Source organism: Schistocerca piceifrons, chromosome 7 (genome assembly GCF_021461385.2).
Source record: "Schistocerca piceifrons isolate TAMUIC-IGC-003096 chromosome 7, iqSchPice1.1, whole genome shotgun sequence".
Lineage (NCBI taxonomy): Eukaryota > Metazoa > Arthropoda > Insecta > Orthoptera > Acrididae > Schistocerca > Schistocerca piceifrons.
Window position 1 is genome coordinate 118,468,297 of NC_060144.1, and position 20,132 is coordinate 118,488,428.

General features: G+C 37.7%; 1 protein-coding gene across 3 annotated transcripts in view; it reads right to left on the reverse strand.

Annotated features, from left to right (window-relative positions):
* Positions 1-572: 572 nt before the first annotated feature.
* LOC124804752 (ubiquitin-conjugating enzyme E2 Q2) overlaps positions 573-20,132 on the reverse strand; it is a 72,463-nt gene continuing 52,903 nt past the window's right edge. For all 3 annotated transcript variants that reach the window (XR_007017370.1, XM_047265058.1, XM_047265057.1), the window contains 2 exons: positions 17,813-17,879; positions 573-1,322 (listed from right to left, as the gene is read on the reverse strand). Coding sequence is in view for 2 of the 3 variants with exons in the window: in XM_047265058.1 (XP_047121014.1) it covers positions 1,291-1,322; positions 17,813-17,879 (99 nt within the window). In the remaining variant the exon portion in view is untranslated. The remainder of the gene's footprint in view (positions 1,323-17,812; positions 17,880-20,132) is intronic.

A 20,132-nucleotide genomic window follows, 5' to 3' on the forward strand; every position in this document is an offset into this window, starting at 1 on the left:
TGTATAAATATTGTATATAGTGGGAATATTTATGTCCATCTATGTAGTATTTTGTATCCTCTTATTTTAAGAGCCCAGCCAATTCCACACAGTCTCTAAATCACGGTGTAATTTGGCATTTTTCACACCAATAAATCATTGAAATATGTGACAAAAGCAATACATGAAGGGAAAAAAATCATAGAATCAACTGGGGATTGAATATGAGATCTTTTGACTCATTCTGGCGCTTACCCAATGAGTCACAGAGCTACAGCAAGCAACATGAAAGGACAGAACATCAAAATTAAATAAACATGTAAGTTCTCTCTCTATCTCATAATGGAAGAGACAACAGACAACAAAAGACCACCTACTTAAAACACTGATTATTAGGTTTATTTTATTTCAGTTTCATTAGAAGATTATGAGGAAAGATTCTTGCTGTCCACAACTCCTCACTGTATCCACAAATTTATTTTCACAGCTGCCAAACATATATAATTTGTCTAGCTTTTTTTTTTTAAAGAAACTTTCAACATTATCTTATAAACAAATTTTCTCTTATTTTCACACATAATAAACAAATCATCTGCATCATACACACAAAAATCTTTAATAACAAACTGTTACACATTTTCTATCAGTGTCACTGAGTATAAGAACTGACCTAATAATCTGGAGTACACATTGAAAAATAACCTTCAAGGCATTAAGGATTATAGCAGAGAGCTACAAGATAGTATGATTTATACAGTTGTAATGTTTCTTACAAAGACTGTAACTGGCTCTCCAGCTGCCGCCAAATGTGTGGAATGTTGCAACTATCACAACAAATCTTAACACTTTAGTTTTTAATACCATGCCACAGCTATCATAAAAATTTTAATGGGAAATCAGAAACCAGCAACACAAAAATAGGGCGTACAGGTAGCAGTACAGTCTCCAAGGGGCATTCTGGTTCACCTCAGATGCACTACATATACATCACGCCTATGCCACATAAAAATCAGTCACGTACATACATTTGTTACTTCTCTCAAAACTTTCATCACTCACACACTGAAATCACTCAACATACATTTCTGTGCGTGCAAATATTGTTTTGTAAGAGCCCTTCATAAAAAGTAAGAGGCCTACACTTATAAGTTACATCACCATTTGTCACATTCACTTTTTCAGTACACGCAACAATTTGTTGCTTTTTAAGCTGTTCTCAGCAATCATCGCAGTTCATTAAAAAATTGAAAGTATTTGTTCATCAGTCTACACTTTCCCAGTCACTTCAAGACAGGTGACAATTTATGTCGATTAGCCGTCTTCTTTTGGAGGAGTGAACCACCCTGTGAAAAGTAAAACCAACAATTAGAACAGCAAATTAAGATGTAATCTGAATTAATGTGTATGCAAGATAAATACAATGAAAGGACAGATAGATGATTCTGTATGCTTCTGCCTGGTAAGAATACTTTGAAAGAATTGATGATGATATGAGAACCCTCACATATTGCAACTCCAGATTAAGCAAAGATAAGAACTGATTGGGTTCTAAAACTTTCAATTTTTATGGCTGAAAATGTTTGGATAAGAACATCAAAAAATTTCACAATTAAAACACCTTGGCCTTGTATTTAAGATTTCTAATGCAAGTGTGACAAGGACACACTCCAGAATTTTACTAGCCCACTACAACGTGCTGCAGGGGATGCACAGAACACGAACTAAATCTGTTTTATGGCAGCAGTAACATTTTTGTACAAGAGAAAGTACATAGATAATTAAGACATTTTAGGGAAGGTGACAATGTGGAAAGAAACTGGCACCAGTTACAATCAAACCAATATTAATTTATTTAATACATTTATAAATAATATGTTCTTACATATAGTGTATCATCGTAATAGTGCTGTTGTATAAAAATTAGTGCAAACAATACAAATACTGTATGCTAGCAGAAACATCAAGTCTAATATACAACACAAAGTGTCACTGTTACCGACGCTACAATTCTAACAGTCTTTGCAAATAAGTGTCGACAGTCAACTACTTGTTATAAAAAATTTGGCAAAGTGCCCTCTTGGTATATTAGACTGTGGTGATCTTTCCTTTAGGGGGCTTTGGAAAGGTTCAAAGTCATGAAATGTTCAACTTTCAATTTTTTTGCATTTTAAAAATGTAAGACTTTCCCCTTTCAGTTGATATATAATTTATTCACTTCAGAGAACTACAACTATTTTTAAAATATTTATAAAATATGTTCTGTGTGGGCGTGACTTACTGTGGCACTGTTAAACTGTTGACAAATGTCGTACTCATGAATCTACATGCTCATCATGTACCTTTTAGTGATGTGAGAGAAAATAAGTGTTACAGAATAAGTGTTGTGGCTAACCCGGGTTAGTTCGATATACATCACTCACTCGATTGTCGCATGTTTCATGTTTATTTACTCTTTTGTAATCCTGAAAATATTTGTAGTGAATTCTGTTCATTGAAGGATAATCGTGGGCAAATAAAAGTGACTAGAAATCCTCTGAAGGCTTTTAAGGAAGGAGAAATGCTGGAAAGCCAAAGGTAGGTGTTATTACCGTAAACAGTAAAGACAATAACCAAGTGTGTGAACCTAACCTTGCTAGTATACCTGCCCCTGATATGAAACTGAGGAAGGAAGTACTTTGCAGAGGAAGCTTGGTTAAGTTAGTGAAAGTACGAATGTTTTACAGGCAAATCGGATGTGAATGAAACATTTGCTGTGTCAGTTCTCAATGGAATTTTTGCAAACTGTGTAAGATATATTTAATGTAGTGCAGTCAATCCGAACACACTGTAAAAGAATCACGTAGGACTCGTCAGTGAAATGGAACTGAACTGTGGTAAGTGTTCATGCATAACCACCTTTTGAAACAGTGTTGCTGTTACTCCAAATGAAGAAACTGGAAGCAAAATCTATGAACACAACATTAGATTTGTTTATACCTTGTACACAATTGGTAAGGGTGCTACTTCAGGTGCAGTTTTCCATGACATCATGAATCTTCCAAATCCCCCAACCAAATCCACAAAGTATAATAGATTTATAGGGTCTAAAGTAGAACATAACTGTATAGAATCTATGAAAAAAGCTGTGGAAGAGGCAGTAATAAAACACAGTGGTTAACAGAGACTTGAGTAAAGCTTTAACTGTACCTAAACTGTTGAAAAAATGTGTTCATGGAAAACTCAAAATCCCAATGAAAGTGTAAATAGTGTTGTATGGTCAAGAATCCCCAAGACACTGTTTGTTGGAATAGAAACACTTCACTTTGGTGTGTATGATGCTGTTACTACTTTCAATGATGGCAATGTTGTAAGATGCAAAGTATTTCGAAATATGGGAATGAAGATAGGTTTCAACATTGCACAAATGATTCTTGCTTTAGACAAGGAATATCTTTGGGCTGTTGACAGGGCTCTAAATAGTCTAGAAATATGAGACGTGTTCAAAATGAAACCAAACTTTTGAAACAGTGTGACAACCAGCAGAGAGAGCATGCTGCGGCTACTGAGCACGCCTAGTGGCAGATCTAGAAAACAAACTGCCATTTGCTTCATGTCGCTCGAACAATCAGCAAGTGAACCACAGCCACTGAAGTAAGCACGTGTACAACCTGCTCCTTGGATTAGTGCAATGAAGGAGCTTTAAGAACAATGTGTGTGTGTGTGTGTGTGTGTGTGTGTGAGAGAGAGAGATTCTGCTACAAACTTGGAAAAACTTTCATAGAGACATTTCACATGCTTAGCCAAGCATATGGGGAGGACTGTGAGTCACATGCAGTGCTCCAGAGTGTTTTAAACATTTTCAACAGGGCAGAATGCCAGTCTGTAATGATTACAAGTATAGTTGTCCTTCCACATCAACAGATGATGGCCACGAGGACAGCGTTCATGCTGCGATTTACAGAAATCATCGTTTAACTGTTTGGGAAGTTGCTGAGGAGGTGGGCATCAGCGTAGGATCATGCCATCAAATTTTGAGCAAAAAACTTCAGATGCATCGCATCAGTGCAATATTTGTACCATGTTTGGCGACCGAAGATCAGAAAAAGGCCCATGTTGAAATGTGCGAGGAATTGTTTGCCGCCGTGAATGACAATGAAAACTTTCTTAAGAAGAACGTAACAGGCAAAGAGACATGGGTGTACAGCTATGATGCTGAAAGGAAGATGTAGTCATCACAGTGGGTAGACAAAGGGTCACCTCGTCCAAAAACACCATGCATGAGTCAGTCAAAGATCAAGGTGGCTAAACAAGGACATCTATCAGGGAATTCTAGTGCACATGAGGGCTGCTGAGCACAACAAGAGGCCTGAATTGTGGGAAAACCATGTTGGATGTTGCATCATGACAATGTACCAGCTCACACGTAACTCCCTGTCTGCACCTATCTAGCAAAATACCATTTTCCCATTGTGCCCCATCCACTGTATCCTCCGGACCTAGCCCCAGCAGACTTTTTCCTTAACTGAAAATTTTGCTTCCAAACCATAGAGGAGATAAAGGACAATGCGATGAGAAAACTGCGCACCATCCCACAAAATGTGTTCCAAGAGGCGTTCAAAAACTGGAAAAAATGATGGCAACAGTGTATTGCCAGTAGAGGGGACTAGTCTGAAGGGGAGAGCTCTTAAAATGTTGTACGATAAGCAATAAAGCTGAAGTTCGGTTTCTTTTTGAACACACCTTCAAGAAGCCAGAGTAAACAGGAGTTGGAGGAGTACTTTACCGAAGATGAAGATAATCCATCTTATGGACCTGGAAGGCACTAAAAAGGCAATCCAAACTTTTTTGCTTGACTCCCATAAGTTTTATTTTTCATACAAATTACATGTTTTCTCAGGATCTACCAACCCAATTTGCTTCAAATTTTCATGAAATGTTACGCAGTCCCTTCTGCGTATCTTGACACAGCTGTTTTTCAAAAAAAACCTGCATATTATTGAATTCATAAACAAAAAATGGTGCAAAAAGTAGTGAATTTTTGTTACAATATAAACAATTACTCTCTAACAATTTAATTCACATATTTAAGAATACCTGTCTTAAGTTATAGCCAATACTCCAATAGCTCAAATACTTTCCGAGAAAACATGTAATTTATAAGCGTGATTTTAACATTGGATAGACAGAGCTTTCTGGAGCCCCTTACTCTTATTGTATTACAGAAGACATGGGATGGTCAACTGCCGAACACTTTCTACTGTGCTGTAGATATGTACTAGCGTGTATCACTATGTATGCTACGTAAAGAACAAATTGTATGGCAGAGCATATAATTTGAATTCTACAGTCCCTAAAATCAACTGGCATTTTGGAATGAGAATCTCTTAAGTATTTTCCAAATCACACAAAGTCCTACACTGGCATTTATTTAAAAATGATCTTTCAAGAATCTTTCTAAGCTGCTCATTTCCATGTAAGGTCCCCTAATGAACAATTTAAATACTTCAACAACCTTGCATGAGTTACATTAGAAAATATGTGAAGAAACTGTCTTCACATATTTGAGTTGCTTGCATATGTGGTAGATTTCACATGTACCCTCTTATTTGGTATTGATGCCATACAGTATATTTCTTGATCTCGTGTAAGCAAATACGAGAGTAACCAAGTTTATAAACAAAAATGCTGTTCATACCTGTTTTGCAGCAAACTCTTGTTCATTAATAAGCATCACTCAACAGGGGTAATGCTGCCAACTGTCCAATTCCTAATTCGCTGTACCTTATGACATAACATGTCTCTCATTTGCACACAATTTCGCATGCTGCACTCCTATTGTAGTCTTCTGCTTTGACTTTCATTTTCACGTGATTTATTCAAACATGCCTTATGGGACAACAAGGCTTATTTTGTCATACATCTCTACAATGTAAATTTGTGGCAAGATCTGATGGGATCAAACTGCTTAGGTCATCGGTCCCTAACCTTACATACTATTTAATCTAACTTACACTGTGAACAACACACACGCACGAGGGAGGATTCGAACCTCCGACAGGGAGAGCTGTGCAGACCGTGACACGAGGCCTCTGACCGCGCGGTCTCTCTACAATGCCTCAGAGTTCTACATAGCTAAGATCTGTCACACTCAGAAATTACACAGTAGCAGAAGCTCGATGAAGATTTCAAATGAATGATTTCATTATACAAAATTAATGTGTGTTGCAATTAGCTTAGTGATATATCAAAACTTAACATTTCAGATGTATGATCCTACACAGGTTTCATAATATTCATAAATGACACCTTTTTTTGTAAAGAAAAATTTCTCGGCTTAGTTTAAATAATTGTTTAGGCTAAGCCCATCACACAGGAATGAAATATGTTATTTATATCTGGTTTAAATTATTACATCATAGCAAGGCAATTAAATAATCCAAACATAATCCCAAATAATACAATATGGCATTCATGATGGTATAACCTAAATTGTACATTATTCTAACTACTACTATCATTTTTACACCATTGTCATATTTTCTGCTATGTTAGTGAGTGCTTTGGGTCTCCATCTCCTGTGAGCCATTGCTTACTTCTTAATTTCAGTGTTTCAGAAGACAACTGCGCAAAAACTACGAGACATATCTCAATGGATACAGCACCTGTCCAAGTTTTTAACTCACAAAATAAGTGGTTAATATGGGCACCAATTGTGATAGGGCACACCTCAATCTATTTATTGAGTTGCCCATTTGCAGGTAGTAATTACAACAACTCCCCCCCCCCCTCTTACATTTTTCAGTGGGCTGGCCCAAGAAAGGGTACAATGCATGAAAGTGTAAAATACAAAAAAGCATACGAAGTACAATAAGCAAAAATGAATAAATTAATCTTACAGTCATTCTCTTTATGTTGTTCAAATCACGCAATTTAAAAAAATTGGAATAATTAATTGTTTTTGTTTCTTTCTAACGGCACTTAGCTTTACTCTTTTGTGAAACCACATTAAAAAGATAGACATGTTCCAATGTGAAACTTATTACATAGTTTGACGCGACAATATGAAGATTAGGATTTCCCTACAATTTCTGCCCCCTAGTGCAACAATTCCAAAGAATGTATTACAAATCTAAACTTGGAGAGATGCTGTATCCACTGATATCTCATTTTCCACATGTCTTGACATTTGACAATATTATGTAAAGGATAGATTGCTTCACACCATATAGAGAGTGAGTGTGTGTGTGTGTGTGTGTGTGTGTGTGTGTGTGTGTGTGTGTGTGTGTGTGTGTGTGTGGCCTAATTTTGAAGAAGAGCTTTTTGGCAAACAGCTATCTATCTTGAGTCTTTTATATTGTGCCTACCTGTGACTCAACATCTCCGCTATATTCTTTCCATAGCATTATCTTATAGTCCTTGCTCAGTCTTCTTCTGACACCCTGGAGATACTCATGAATAGCCTTGTATTTCCAATCCAGTTTCTTTTTATTACATTCAGTTATTGTCTTCCTCTTCCACTCTCCTTGACACCACCTCATTTTTCACTCTATCCATCAACTTATTTTTCCTTCTTCCATCTTGTCCACAACACTAATGCCTCCAGCCTTGCTCTACTTTTCTTTCTTATTGTCCATTTTTCTCAAACCTTTGTCCATATTGCTACAGAAAGGACACCTTTTCTGACTAATGCCCTCTTTCACCGCTGCTATCCCGGTATTATCTGTGGTTTCTTTGCTGCTCTTCCAGTTACTTTAATCTTGCTTCTTAATTTTTCAAGCTTCTGTACATGTTCTCATATTTCCTTGTTCTGCATATTACTTCAGTTTTCTCTGCATTGATTTTAATTCTGTAAGTATTTCCTTTAGCTTAAACTAGCTGCAGTGCCCGGCGTCGCCCGAGATGTTTAATATGTGCCACACAACGTGATTGGGACTGTGGCTTGTTGATGCTCATGGTGATTGCAGACCACATGGGAAACTGCAACCACTGTAAATCAAAGGGCATATTTGAATCACTGGGTGTCAACAGAATGCGACGAATGAATCTGTCTTCACCTGCGACATTCACAAAAATCACGTTTTAGGCTTCCTGCTTACTTCTGCAAATACCACACCAACTTTAAACCAAAACTTTAGTAATAACAATTACATCATAAATTATGCAACCAATTAGTAAGTAATTGTTTGCAATCATGTTTCTGTCAAATTCTTGAACTATCGCTTGTCCTGCAATCTAGTGACATCTGATGGTACTACCTCAATACAAACAGTCACTGTAATTTTTGCTAACAGCAATTACAGTCAGTTTACCGCAATATATCTTTTTTGTTAGGCATTTAATTTTTCATTAATTTTCTTTGTTGTTTCATCTGAATGTAGAAATTTGAAGTAAATCAGCCAAGAGCTTTGAAGTAAATCGCTCAAGTACTTTTAGAGTTTTTTTGGTAACAACCTTTCCCCTTTATATATGTTTCAAGTCAGATTACAAAAACTTATGTAAATAGTGATCTTCCTCTTGTCTGAAGGGAACATGTGCCGAATTTCATCAAGTCAAGACTGGGTTAAACTGTAGATGTGTATGAATTACAAACATACAGATACTCTTCCTTACATAGAAAGATGGTATCCACTATATTCTGCAATTCTTTTTCATCTGTTACTATGAGAACCATGTTGTCTGCAACCCTCAAATACCATATTATTCTTCTTATTTTTATCTTCTTGTCATTTAGTGGGCAGTTACGTAGCAGCCAATTAAACAATGTCTCAATGCAAAGGGCATCATTTGTTAGTCCAGAATGTAGAGTGATCACTAAAATGGCTTAGAGTGCGTATTTCTGTTAAGGCTTGTAGTGATGTGTTCCCCAATGGAAATCACCCCAACATAAAGAGTGAAGAACAGAATGCTCCCAATATCTTTGTTATTCTAGTCATGCCAACTGAGCAGTATAACACTAAGAAGTGCATGCCACTAAGTATCATTTACCACAAACTTGTTAAACATGTTGCATTCACAATTCAACTATATGAAGTAAAAGTTATCACGATAGTGCTCTTATAACTGCACAGTGTATCCATACGCCTCTCCCCCTCACCCATCCTTCCTTCTCTCTCCCTACCCATTACCAATTACTTTCCCTGGAGGCATGTTATGATACTGAAAACAGCAATAAAATAATCTACAAGAATGCAAAGCATTATACTGTCCTTTGATATTCAGAGGATAATCACGCCAAGTACTGAAAAGGAATAACTGTTAGTGCCTGAAACTGAGAACAGTCAAACACATTGCCAGTAATATCAGTTCTGAAAACATATAATGGATCGTTAATGTACCTAAGCACAACAGTTGAGTCCTATATTCATAACACAACAAAGTGACTGATATAACAAACTTACCTGGGAATCCTAAGACTGAATCAAAATGGTGGCTTGTAGCAAGAAGGAAGATTAAGGGTTTAACATCCCATCGATGACTAGGTCATTTAAAGAGACCACGAGCTTTGATTGAAGGATGGTAAAAGAATAGGTCATGTTCTTTTGAAGGGAATCCTCCCACTATTTGCCTTAAATGATTTTCGGGAAAGAAGGGAAATACTGTACAAAAGAATGAACGAGTTTAGCACTGCACTGGGATTCAGCACAATCTCTGACTAGACAAGGATGGATGTAAGAATCATTCTGGTATTCACGTGAAGTGATACACACAACAACAGATAATGTAAATACATATGTCTGGATCCTTCCGATACAAATCTCATTAACGAATGCCAGATAGATTCGTGGAAGAATCCTTAGAAAATGAAGTCCATTCACAAAGGAGGTAGCATACAAAAACACCCATTCAACCAAAACTTTACTGCTTGTCTTGTGGCGGCAATAAGAGACTGGACTAAGTATTAATTGCTAAGCCCTGAGTAATCTTCTATTTGCTTCGGGGATTGATTACTACCTAAGACTTTACGGAAAAGGCTATAAGACAGAAGGCCATACATGATACCCACAAGGGTAAGTATGGGAGTTACCAATCATTAGTATACAGTTCTTTGTTTCAGCAGATACGTACCGTATTTAACTAATTATAAGACGTGAATTTTTCCCCACATTCGTCATTCGAAAAATACGGGGTTATCTTATATTTACAGACTAAGCAATTGCTGCCGAGGTCAACGTTCTTACATTGTTTAATAGATTAATATAGGGGGTTGTCTTACATTCACAGATGGGTGAGTGGTGAGGTTTCATACTACTTTATTTTGAACAATCCTGAAGGTAGAGCTTAGCAAACAATGCTTGCATTCAAATAGGCTCCAGCCTTCCAGATATGCCGAAGCCCCTTGCTCAAGCAATCGTATATTTGACTCGTAGTGCTAGTGCAAGGGATAACTAAGGAACTATGGACTAGTCACAACAACAATCTACTGCTCTGCCTAAAAATTGACAACTTCGAGGTTTTCAATAAAAGTTTCATATATATGGATAACACACACACACACACACACACACACACACACACACACACACACACACACACTTATTTTGCTTTTTAAATAAAGGTACCATTCAAAGGTGAAAATCTTGTCCTTCAAAAAAGCCTTCTGAAAATGCAAGTAGATCCAGATGTTCGCAACAGATGAGAGTACCATTCAGTCACAGGAGGGAGGAATCATACTGATACGCAGCAGATACATGACTCATTTCTTAGCTACACATGACGTAAAAAAGGTCTTGTATGTGTGAAACCCTGGCATGATGGCCCTAACCATATCAGCTTAAATAAATAAATAAAGCATTTGTACAATCCTCTCTAACTGTATCCATCAATGCTCAACATTGTCAGTGCTAGTGAAAAAGTTGTCAGGTGGACTGCTCAGATAATCTGAAATCTGTTATTGCTGTTGCTAAGCAAAAGTATCTACTACATCATCATCATCATCATCATCATCATCATCATGAACAGTTTCCAGCCCCAGGATGGGTACACTTGAAACATATGCCTCACCTTCTGGTCCTGTTATCCTCACTGCCTTTCTTAATATTCCTATTTACAATCATATTCAGTGATGCTGCAACAGCCTCGTGATTAGTGACTCCCCATGCTAAATGGAGTTGAAAAGTTCAGGCTTGTTGGTGACCAGGGACAGCCAACATGTTATTTTCACCAAACAGTTCTCTGATTAGTTGTTAAAGGTAATTTAAATATCCATCCTATACTATAACAGGTCTATTCAAGTTTCCACTTCTCTGAGCAGATGTTTATAAAAACTTCTGAAGACCATGTTTGATCCACTTTTAATACTCATCTTCACCCAAATTATTTCGTGTTCACAATCTGTACTAACATCACAACAGATTAACATACCTTTTTTTACAGCTATATACATACCTCCACCACCAGCATTCAAACTAGCTTTGCAATGAAATTTCCAATTCTGATTTGATGTGCACTCATATTTAACAGAGGTGAAAAAAGGCTTTGATTTGTATTTAATTTACAAAAAAATTATTCTACCATAATGATTCCATTCATCATCATTTTTATCATCACTAGCAGGAAACCTATTAATGTTGTCACCATCTTCCAACACAGCATTGTCCTCAGTTCCATCCAGTGAATTTGTGATATCCTTCCCTCCCCATCCCCACCCGTCTTAGGAGGATAGAGTCCCATGCACATATTACCCACTCACAAATCTGGGACAAATCCGGCCACTTGATTTTTCCACTCGGTACGAACTTGCAGTTTTCAGTGGCCATCCATTTCGTGTATCACTGTTTACGTGCAGCTTTGAATGACTAATGTATATGTTGCAGGAAAGATGTTAGCCCTCTAGGGATAATGACTAAGTCAGTTTCCTCTTTTTGTAACTTGTCTCATGCTTTCTCAGTTTTATGTCCGTGGAAGCTGTCAAGGACCAACATGTTACATAAATTCAGCAATTCATGAATGTTTCCAAACATGCATCACCCTATCAACCACATGGTCATTGCCCATCCACCCTTTCAGATTCGTTCTCACAAGCATGTCTTCCAGTGATATTTTCGGAATAGATTTCCTTTTAATTATCACATAAGATGGTAGCTTTCGTCCATCGCCAGTTACACACAATATCACTGTACACCTCTGCTTCTCACTGTAGCCAGTTCATATCATGATGCTGGATTCCCCTTTCCTGTTTACAATGTTGTCAAGTGGCATCTGAGACTGGCATTTGACCATGTTACCAATTTGCGATAATATATAATAATCCAGAATGAGATTTTCACTCTGCAGCGGAGTGTGCGCTGATATGAAACTTCCTGGCAGATTAAAACTGTGTGCCCGACCGAGACTCGAACTCGGGACCTTTGCCTTTCGCGGGCAAGTGCTCTACCAGGTTCGCAGGAGAACTTCTGTAAAGTTTGGAAGGTAGGAGACGAGATACTGGCAGAAGTAAAGCTGTGAGGACCGGGCGTGAGTCGTGCTTCGGTAGCTCAGTTGGTAGAGCACTTGCCCGCGAAAGGCAAAGGTCCCGAGTTCGAGTCTCGGTCAGGCACACAGTTTCAATCTGCCAGGAAGTTTAATATATAATAATGTTCAAAGAGAAAATTTATCACATAATTATGAAAATTCAATACTTTTCCCTGTAATCACCTGGAAGCCGTTGAGTGATGATAGTTTGCCTTCTGAAGCCTAACATATTTTGATTGAAAATATCTTGTGCGCCTCGATAACTGAGTGGTCAGCCCGACAGAACACCATGCAAAGGGCCTGGGTTCGATTCCCGGGTGGGTCGGAGATTTTCTCCACTTAGGGACTGAGTGTTGTGTTGTGTTCATCATCATTTAATCCTCATCGACACGCAAGTCGCCGAAGTGGCATCAACTAAAAAGACTTGCACCAGGCAACTGGTCTACCCGACGGGAGGCCCTAGCCACAAGACATTTCAATGAAAAAATTTGATAGCCAGCCCAGCTAGCTTTGAAACCAGTGATGCCTAGTTCTTTGGGTAAAGCTAATGCTCCGAGTTGCGTACTTCAATGATCACCGCACATCCATATTGTCGCTTCTTATCTACATAGTCTCTCAGCCATTTCCGGAGGTCCAGGTGCTTCACTTTTTGGCCACGAAATGCTCTGCGATTACCATTCCTTTCTTGAATGCAGTTTTTTTTGCCAGTCACAAATATAACCCTCGCTCATATCATATACTTTCTTGCTGCTGCACTGTTTCCAATGTTCTCTGCTTCTTCAATAACTTTAAGTGTTTCTTTAGCTGTGCACAAGCAATAATGAGAACACGTAGCCACAATTAACAAGTTCACATATGGTTAATAAGTCACTTCTATCATGCTACTCAAGCTGCAACAGCACTAGAGTATAACAGGATCTACTGTGTGAAGCAGAACAGTACTAACCTTATTACAATCATTCCGCACACACCAGTGTTTTGTCCTTAAATTCGGGAAAAAACACGTGCAGATTATTTGTGTATATATAACAACATTATATTAACATTTTCTTTCTCCAGCGTTCCACAAAGAATGTGACTGTCTCTACTTAATGGGAAGTGTGTTCTTCCAATCTGAAGTCAGAACGTATCTTATTGGTCCAGTGGAGTGATTTCTCTATCCCTAAGAAGCTCCATCACCACCTGTTTGAGCTCCCAATTCTCAAAACCCGTTTCTAAGGGGTAGTGGGACAACCTTGCAGTCAGTAGCTTCTTTCACCTTCCATCTGGAGAGTGATGACCCTGTCACCGTTCAGCATTCTCCATCAGGTCAGTGTCAACCGGCTGGGATTTGCAAACTGAAAGGTACTGTGACACATGGGATACTCAGCAGGCTCCAGAGATGCTAAAGCATTTGTCTCAGGTGTCCCACTGTCACCACATCCCAGGCCAGCAGCCTAGAGCCTGATGACCATGCCTAATGCACCTTCCAGCTGTTTATGACAGTGGTCAATTACTTCTCCACCTGTAAACAACGGATGCAGTTCCCATTCATCCATACCACAAGAAATACAACACTAACCCAAGGAATTTCTGGGTGCAACTTATGTTCCGCTGCTACATTACTTCTGGTGTTTACTACGCTCCCTAGTCAGCTCACACAACCCAAAATTATGTAAAAACTCAGAATAAGTTAGTACACACTAGCCAACACAAAAATACACAATCACTTCTTCACTATAAGATGTGGGACAAAAACTAAATTAAATCCTGCGTATGCATTTGGGGATTACTAACAACAATATAATGCTTATTTTTAAACTCTTGTTTCCTGCAGATTGTTTGTTTCAAATTAGGTGATGAAACTAATGCATCATCAAATGCAAAATGCTTCTTATGTACATCTTAAATGCAAAAAGCAAACAAGGATAACTGATCATCTTAAATGGGGCAGTATACTGTAGTATGTGCTGCTGTATTGCACCCTAAAGCAAAAGCAACTGTTTAAAAACTAAACAACACTGTCTTTGCTGTGATTATAGAAAACTAGAAAATTAAATTCATGTATGTTATTTTTCAAAGAACAGTACTGGAAGAATAATAAATCCATTACTGAAGTTTTGTTGTTATTTGTGTTGGATATTTTCAATGCGTTAGGTACAGTACGTTACATTTGTAAAATATTTCAAAGAGAAACATACAAGAAAGTGCAAGCTTTTGTGTAATTTATGTATAGAATATTGTTTTTCATTTTGCTACTGCTGATTAATTTTTGTAATACAGTAACTGGAGCAAAGTTGGATCCTTCATGAATATTATCCTATACAGCACTTAACATTAAGTTTTAACATGCTCAACATTTTACATCATTCATTATCCACAACAGTGTTGACATTATTGAACAATTTACATTGTTACTAATTTTCTCTTCACTTATTAAAAGGTTTTACATTCTGCTGTTATTTTATAGCTGTACATCCCGTATAAACTTAAGAAAAATTCCTCTTCAGTCCCTCAACAAGTACTGTATTTCTGCTACTTTTCGAAGTGTTAACTCCATGGCAGCGATACAAAATTTTTATCAAAAAAACCCAGTTTGTACCACTATTGCCCATAGCAACCGTTAACAGCCAGTTCCTTCACTGTTATAACTGGTTTCAACTATACACACACTGTGGTAACCATCTCTTTCCACCATGAGCCTACACACACAGTTCATTACAACCAGCAGTAATGGGGAGTCTTTCCACTGAGTATCATCAATTACTGCAAATTGAGCCATTCTAAGAACAGCTGCTGTTCCCTGAACATGGAAGATAAACAAGTCAAGTGCTTCCTTCAGCATGCTGTCAGTCCTGCAGTCCAACAGAATAATACCAAATAGCATTGAATGTCCAAGTATTTCCCACAATATAGCACAGTACTACTTTTACCACAACCAGCATGTTTAGCAGCTGTCACAAACTGAAAATATATATATAAATGACAACCACGTAACAGTCTAGTAACAGTTTCTGGGAGTACAAAACACTGAATAGTGTACCCAAGATCCAAATGAACTAGTGGCCAATAGATTACAGAGCTCCAGAGACTATAACCGACCAGTCTTTTAATCATATATGTGCCACATGTTTTACTACCAATTTCTCCACAATAAATATTATTTACATGCATTCTGATGTTATTCGATTTTATTTCAAATAATGGAAACTCCAGACAGGAATATCAACAATGTAGGAAAAAACAGATTACAGAAGACATGTCAAGTTGCAGATGGGCACAACTATAAGACACTTACATAAAGATTTCGGTCCAGCCTTTATCAGTAAAACACACACACACACACACACACACACACACACACACACACACACACACACACACGACGATGCATTCCGGCTTGAGATGCTGGAGTTGTACGTCAGGTGTGCCTGCTTTTGTGTGAATGGTGGAGTACCTAATTAGTAACTACTCTCAAAACAAGAAGAGGATAAAGTACCTCTAATTACTGGCTTAAAATATCACATGCAAAATAACAGATGAGAGAGGTTATGTAAATACAATAAAGTGAATTACAACAGCAGGGAATATAATAAATCTGATTTTATATGACATATGCAAATTCTAAGACAAATACTTGTCTCCCACAAGGCATTTTGCTACAAATTGCACTATCCAAATGTAACTCACTGACTGAACCAAATTCTCTACTCTCACTTATTTTTGGCATAAATGCTTACACTTTGTTTATTATACAGGGTTATTTTAATGATGGACCAATTTTCAAAAATTCAAATGTATTCAAGTACCAAATCCAAAATGAACAAGCTTCATACCAATGAAAAGAGGAAGTTTTGAAGCTTTTGCAGGCAGGTGGGGATGGTTTCAGGAGTGGCTAGTAGAGATCGTGCGGCAATAAGGCCATCATTCCATTTCATTGTCAGTTGTGAATGAGATTGCGACTGTAGAGCACAAGGTTTTCTGCATTCTTGAGTTCATGAAAAGTGAGTCACAAACTGCAGTGCGGCGGGTATTTTGTACCAAATCTGATATTCAACCACCAACTCGCAAAAGCATTAGCCATTGGTTTAAGCAATTCAAACAAACTGGGAGGCCGTGCAAAGGAAAAAGGACAACTGTGTGTGTCAGAGGATGATGTCCAACAGATTCAAGAAAGTTTTGTGCGCAGTCCCAGTATGTCGACCAGCAAAGCCAGTCGATAACTTGGAATACTCCAACCAACTGTATGGAATGTTCCGAGACGGCATTTGCTGTACAACACCTACCGATTACAACTCCTACAGACTCTCAACCCCAATGACAAAGTGAAGTGTCAGGCATTTTGTAGTTACGTGCTAGCAAAGGGAGGATGACACATTTCTACAGTGTGCAATTTCTTGCAATGAAGAGACGTTTTGTCTTAGTGGAAATGTCAACAGACGCAATCTTCGCATATGAGGTTTGGAAAAATCCACATTCACCACTGCAACACGAATGAGACTCACTGGAGATCAACGTGTTCTGTGCCGTATCCGGAACAAAGATTTACTCTGCGAAAAAAAGTGTAATGGGAATCACATACCTGGACATGTTGGAACAATGGCTGTTCCCTCATGTTATGGAAGAGTCCTGGGACTTCATTTTCTAACAGAATGGAGCTCCACCCCATTGGCACCATGATGTACGAGGTTTTCTGAATGACTCCCTCCCTCAGTGCTGGGTCGGTCGCAGGGGACTTGAGGACTTAGCTCTGCACTTCTAGGCACCGAGATCTCCTGATCTAACACTCTGTGACTATTTCTTATGGGGTTATGTGAAGGAAGCTGTTTATGTCCCACCTCTATCAACCACTATGAAAGATATGCAGAACCAGTTTACTGCTGCTGTCCACTCAGTAACAGCAGATACACTTCCGCATGCGTGGGGTGAGTCTGGCTACCGCAATGATGTTTGCTGTGCGGCCAACAGTGGCCACACTGAACATTTATAACATTTAACACATTTCCAATTATTAAATAATTATTAAATTGATATCAAACATTATGAAAAAACCTTGTAACTTTCTCTTTTCATTGGTATAAAGTTTGTTCATTTTGGATTTGTACTTGAACAAATATGAAGTTCTGAAAATAGGTCCATCATTTAGATTAACCCTGTATATGATATGTGATACTTCTATGGACCTGTGATGTTAAGATTTTGAAGTTGGTGTGCATGAGCACGAGACTCTAGCTCAAAAGCAAACTTGGGAAGTTTCCAGTTTGGTTATGTGACTGTCGATGACTCAATGCCTCTACTATTCGGTGAGTTGTTATCTGTAAACCTAAATAATTTAGTTTTGTGAATGGTACAATTTTCATTATCTAACGCAAAGCATAAGTACATCACTTACGAGGTCATTCTCAAAAACAAAACAGATACTTACCATTTTTTTCATGGATCTGAACTAAGGATTTGAAGGACTGCTGTGCTCTTGCGAGACTATATTGGCTCTGGAAGAAAAAAAAAAAAAAAACAAGCTGAAGAAATAATTACAGTATAGTAAATGCTTGCAGATCATAACATGTTCCAAAACAAAACACAGCACAGTTTCTTCTTATTGCAGGTAACACATCAGATATGAACACAGAACATGATGGACGGGTCATATTCCAGCACAACTGACTAATCAAACAGTTTTTCTCTAACACTGCTGGCTATTAACTTATAATACTTAAGTACATATCATGCACAAACGACTCACAGGTGTTAGAAGCCTGACACAGAACACAAGGTCTAAAGCATGTTGTACGATATAAATAAAAACCAAGATACTATCCTGGTTCTAAGAGGAAAAGTAGACATTAAGTTATCTGTAGCTGTTGATAATGTTACACTAGTATTCCATTTGAAAACATTAACAAAATTATAATGATTTGATTCCTGATTCAAGTTCACAAAACATGCTGTCCGACACCAATACACATATATGATCTCGCATTTTAATGGCACTGACAATATGTTATACTGTCCACCTGTTATATCAAAACTAGGCTTGTGTAAAACTGGTGATTCTGACTATGTGCATTGTTGTGTTTCATTTCTCAAGTGCTTTTTTATTGTAAACGACTAATGTGTTACTGCGTTGTTGTAGGAGCAAATATTACTAAATATCAAAAGAAGCATACTTTCAAATGCCTCAATAAATGTGCCATGATTTTGGCACAGTGTGACTTACAATGTAGCACCAGAACAGTACATGTACCACATACACACTTTTGGTGCTACATTGAGTGGCCTCCAATCATGCACATGTATCTATTTACTACATGCACTGCTGTGTGTCCTCATAAGTGCTTTCATGCAATTAGTCACATATTTTGTCATTATTTGTGTCACTCCTTGCAAAACACCAAGCAATGTAGTGCAGTGGTAATGCATTGGACTAATCTTCGATAGGGAAGCATATCTTGAGTTATCCCTTTGTCAAGATGCACTACTGTACAGAAGTAATCAAGAACACGTATCAATCTTATCCTGGATGTTACGGTAACACACAATGACTATAAAGACAAATGTGATGGAAAATTCAAAGCCAGTGTTTTCTTCTGAAATACAAGGAAATATTCAGCAAGTACAATTTAGAATATTTTAATGTGAAGAAAGATTAAGAGTTTTAAATGTTCTACATTTAGCTTACTGACAAGAGCAAATGAAGCTGCCGTAACAACCATTTACAAACAGACGAGATCTAGTCCAAAGAAAGTGAAATGAAGGCTAAAAGCCAGCACAGAGCAATCCATGTAGCTGAAAATTTTTTATTTACAAACTGTACTCAACACTCCAAAAGGACTTTTTTGATAATATTCTACCTCAGAAATTAGGGCTGCTCTTATTACTTGTCGAACTGGATCACTAGTAAAGGACAATCATCTGAAATCTCCACATGCATCTTCAACTTTGTAGTGGTGTTACAAGGACTCGCACAACTGAGGATGATACAATATGGATGTGTGGTCAGCATGCTCTGTGTGTTTCAATGTTTCTGCCCAAGACCTGTCCAAACTTAAATCTATCGACCCTGTACTGTTAATGGAACAAATGGTCACAGCATCTACACCAGCAACAACTGTGGGAGTTTGTCATGAAATGTGTCATACTAACCAAGTCAGCAACTTTATTGTCAGTTGTGGCATAGTCTTGTTCAAAAGCGTCCCATCAGCATTTAATGGTGTGACATTTGACTATGGTAGTGAATCTGTTTAGGTGTGTGATGGTGAACTACTTTCAGTATAGGGGCAGTATTTTGAACAACGTGAGGGGTAGACAGGGACGACAAGCTTTACTCAGGGGTGGCGATCCTCTCTCAAAGAGGAGACCTTGCAGCAACCCATATTTAAATGTAATGTATTTACCGAAAGATGACCATGATTATAAGATGAGCCCCTTTTTTTCCTTCAAGAGGCTTCCTGAGAAAAATTTATTTTTAACATACTCTAAATAATCAAAATTACAAAATTACTTCTGACATGAAGTAACTACCCAAAAAGTTAACATTATACCTACTCTAAATTTATACTATTTATTGATTGTCTACATACTGATAATACAAGAAATAAAATAAATGAAATAGTTTATATTAATTTGCAGAGTTTCTTTGTACATTTTTTGCTTACTAACCCTGTCATCTGTGGTATCACTATTTTTAATAATCATCATCCTAAAAGCACAGCTGTGAAATTTATATCTTTGTTGTCATAAATACT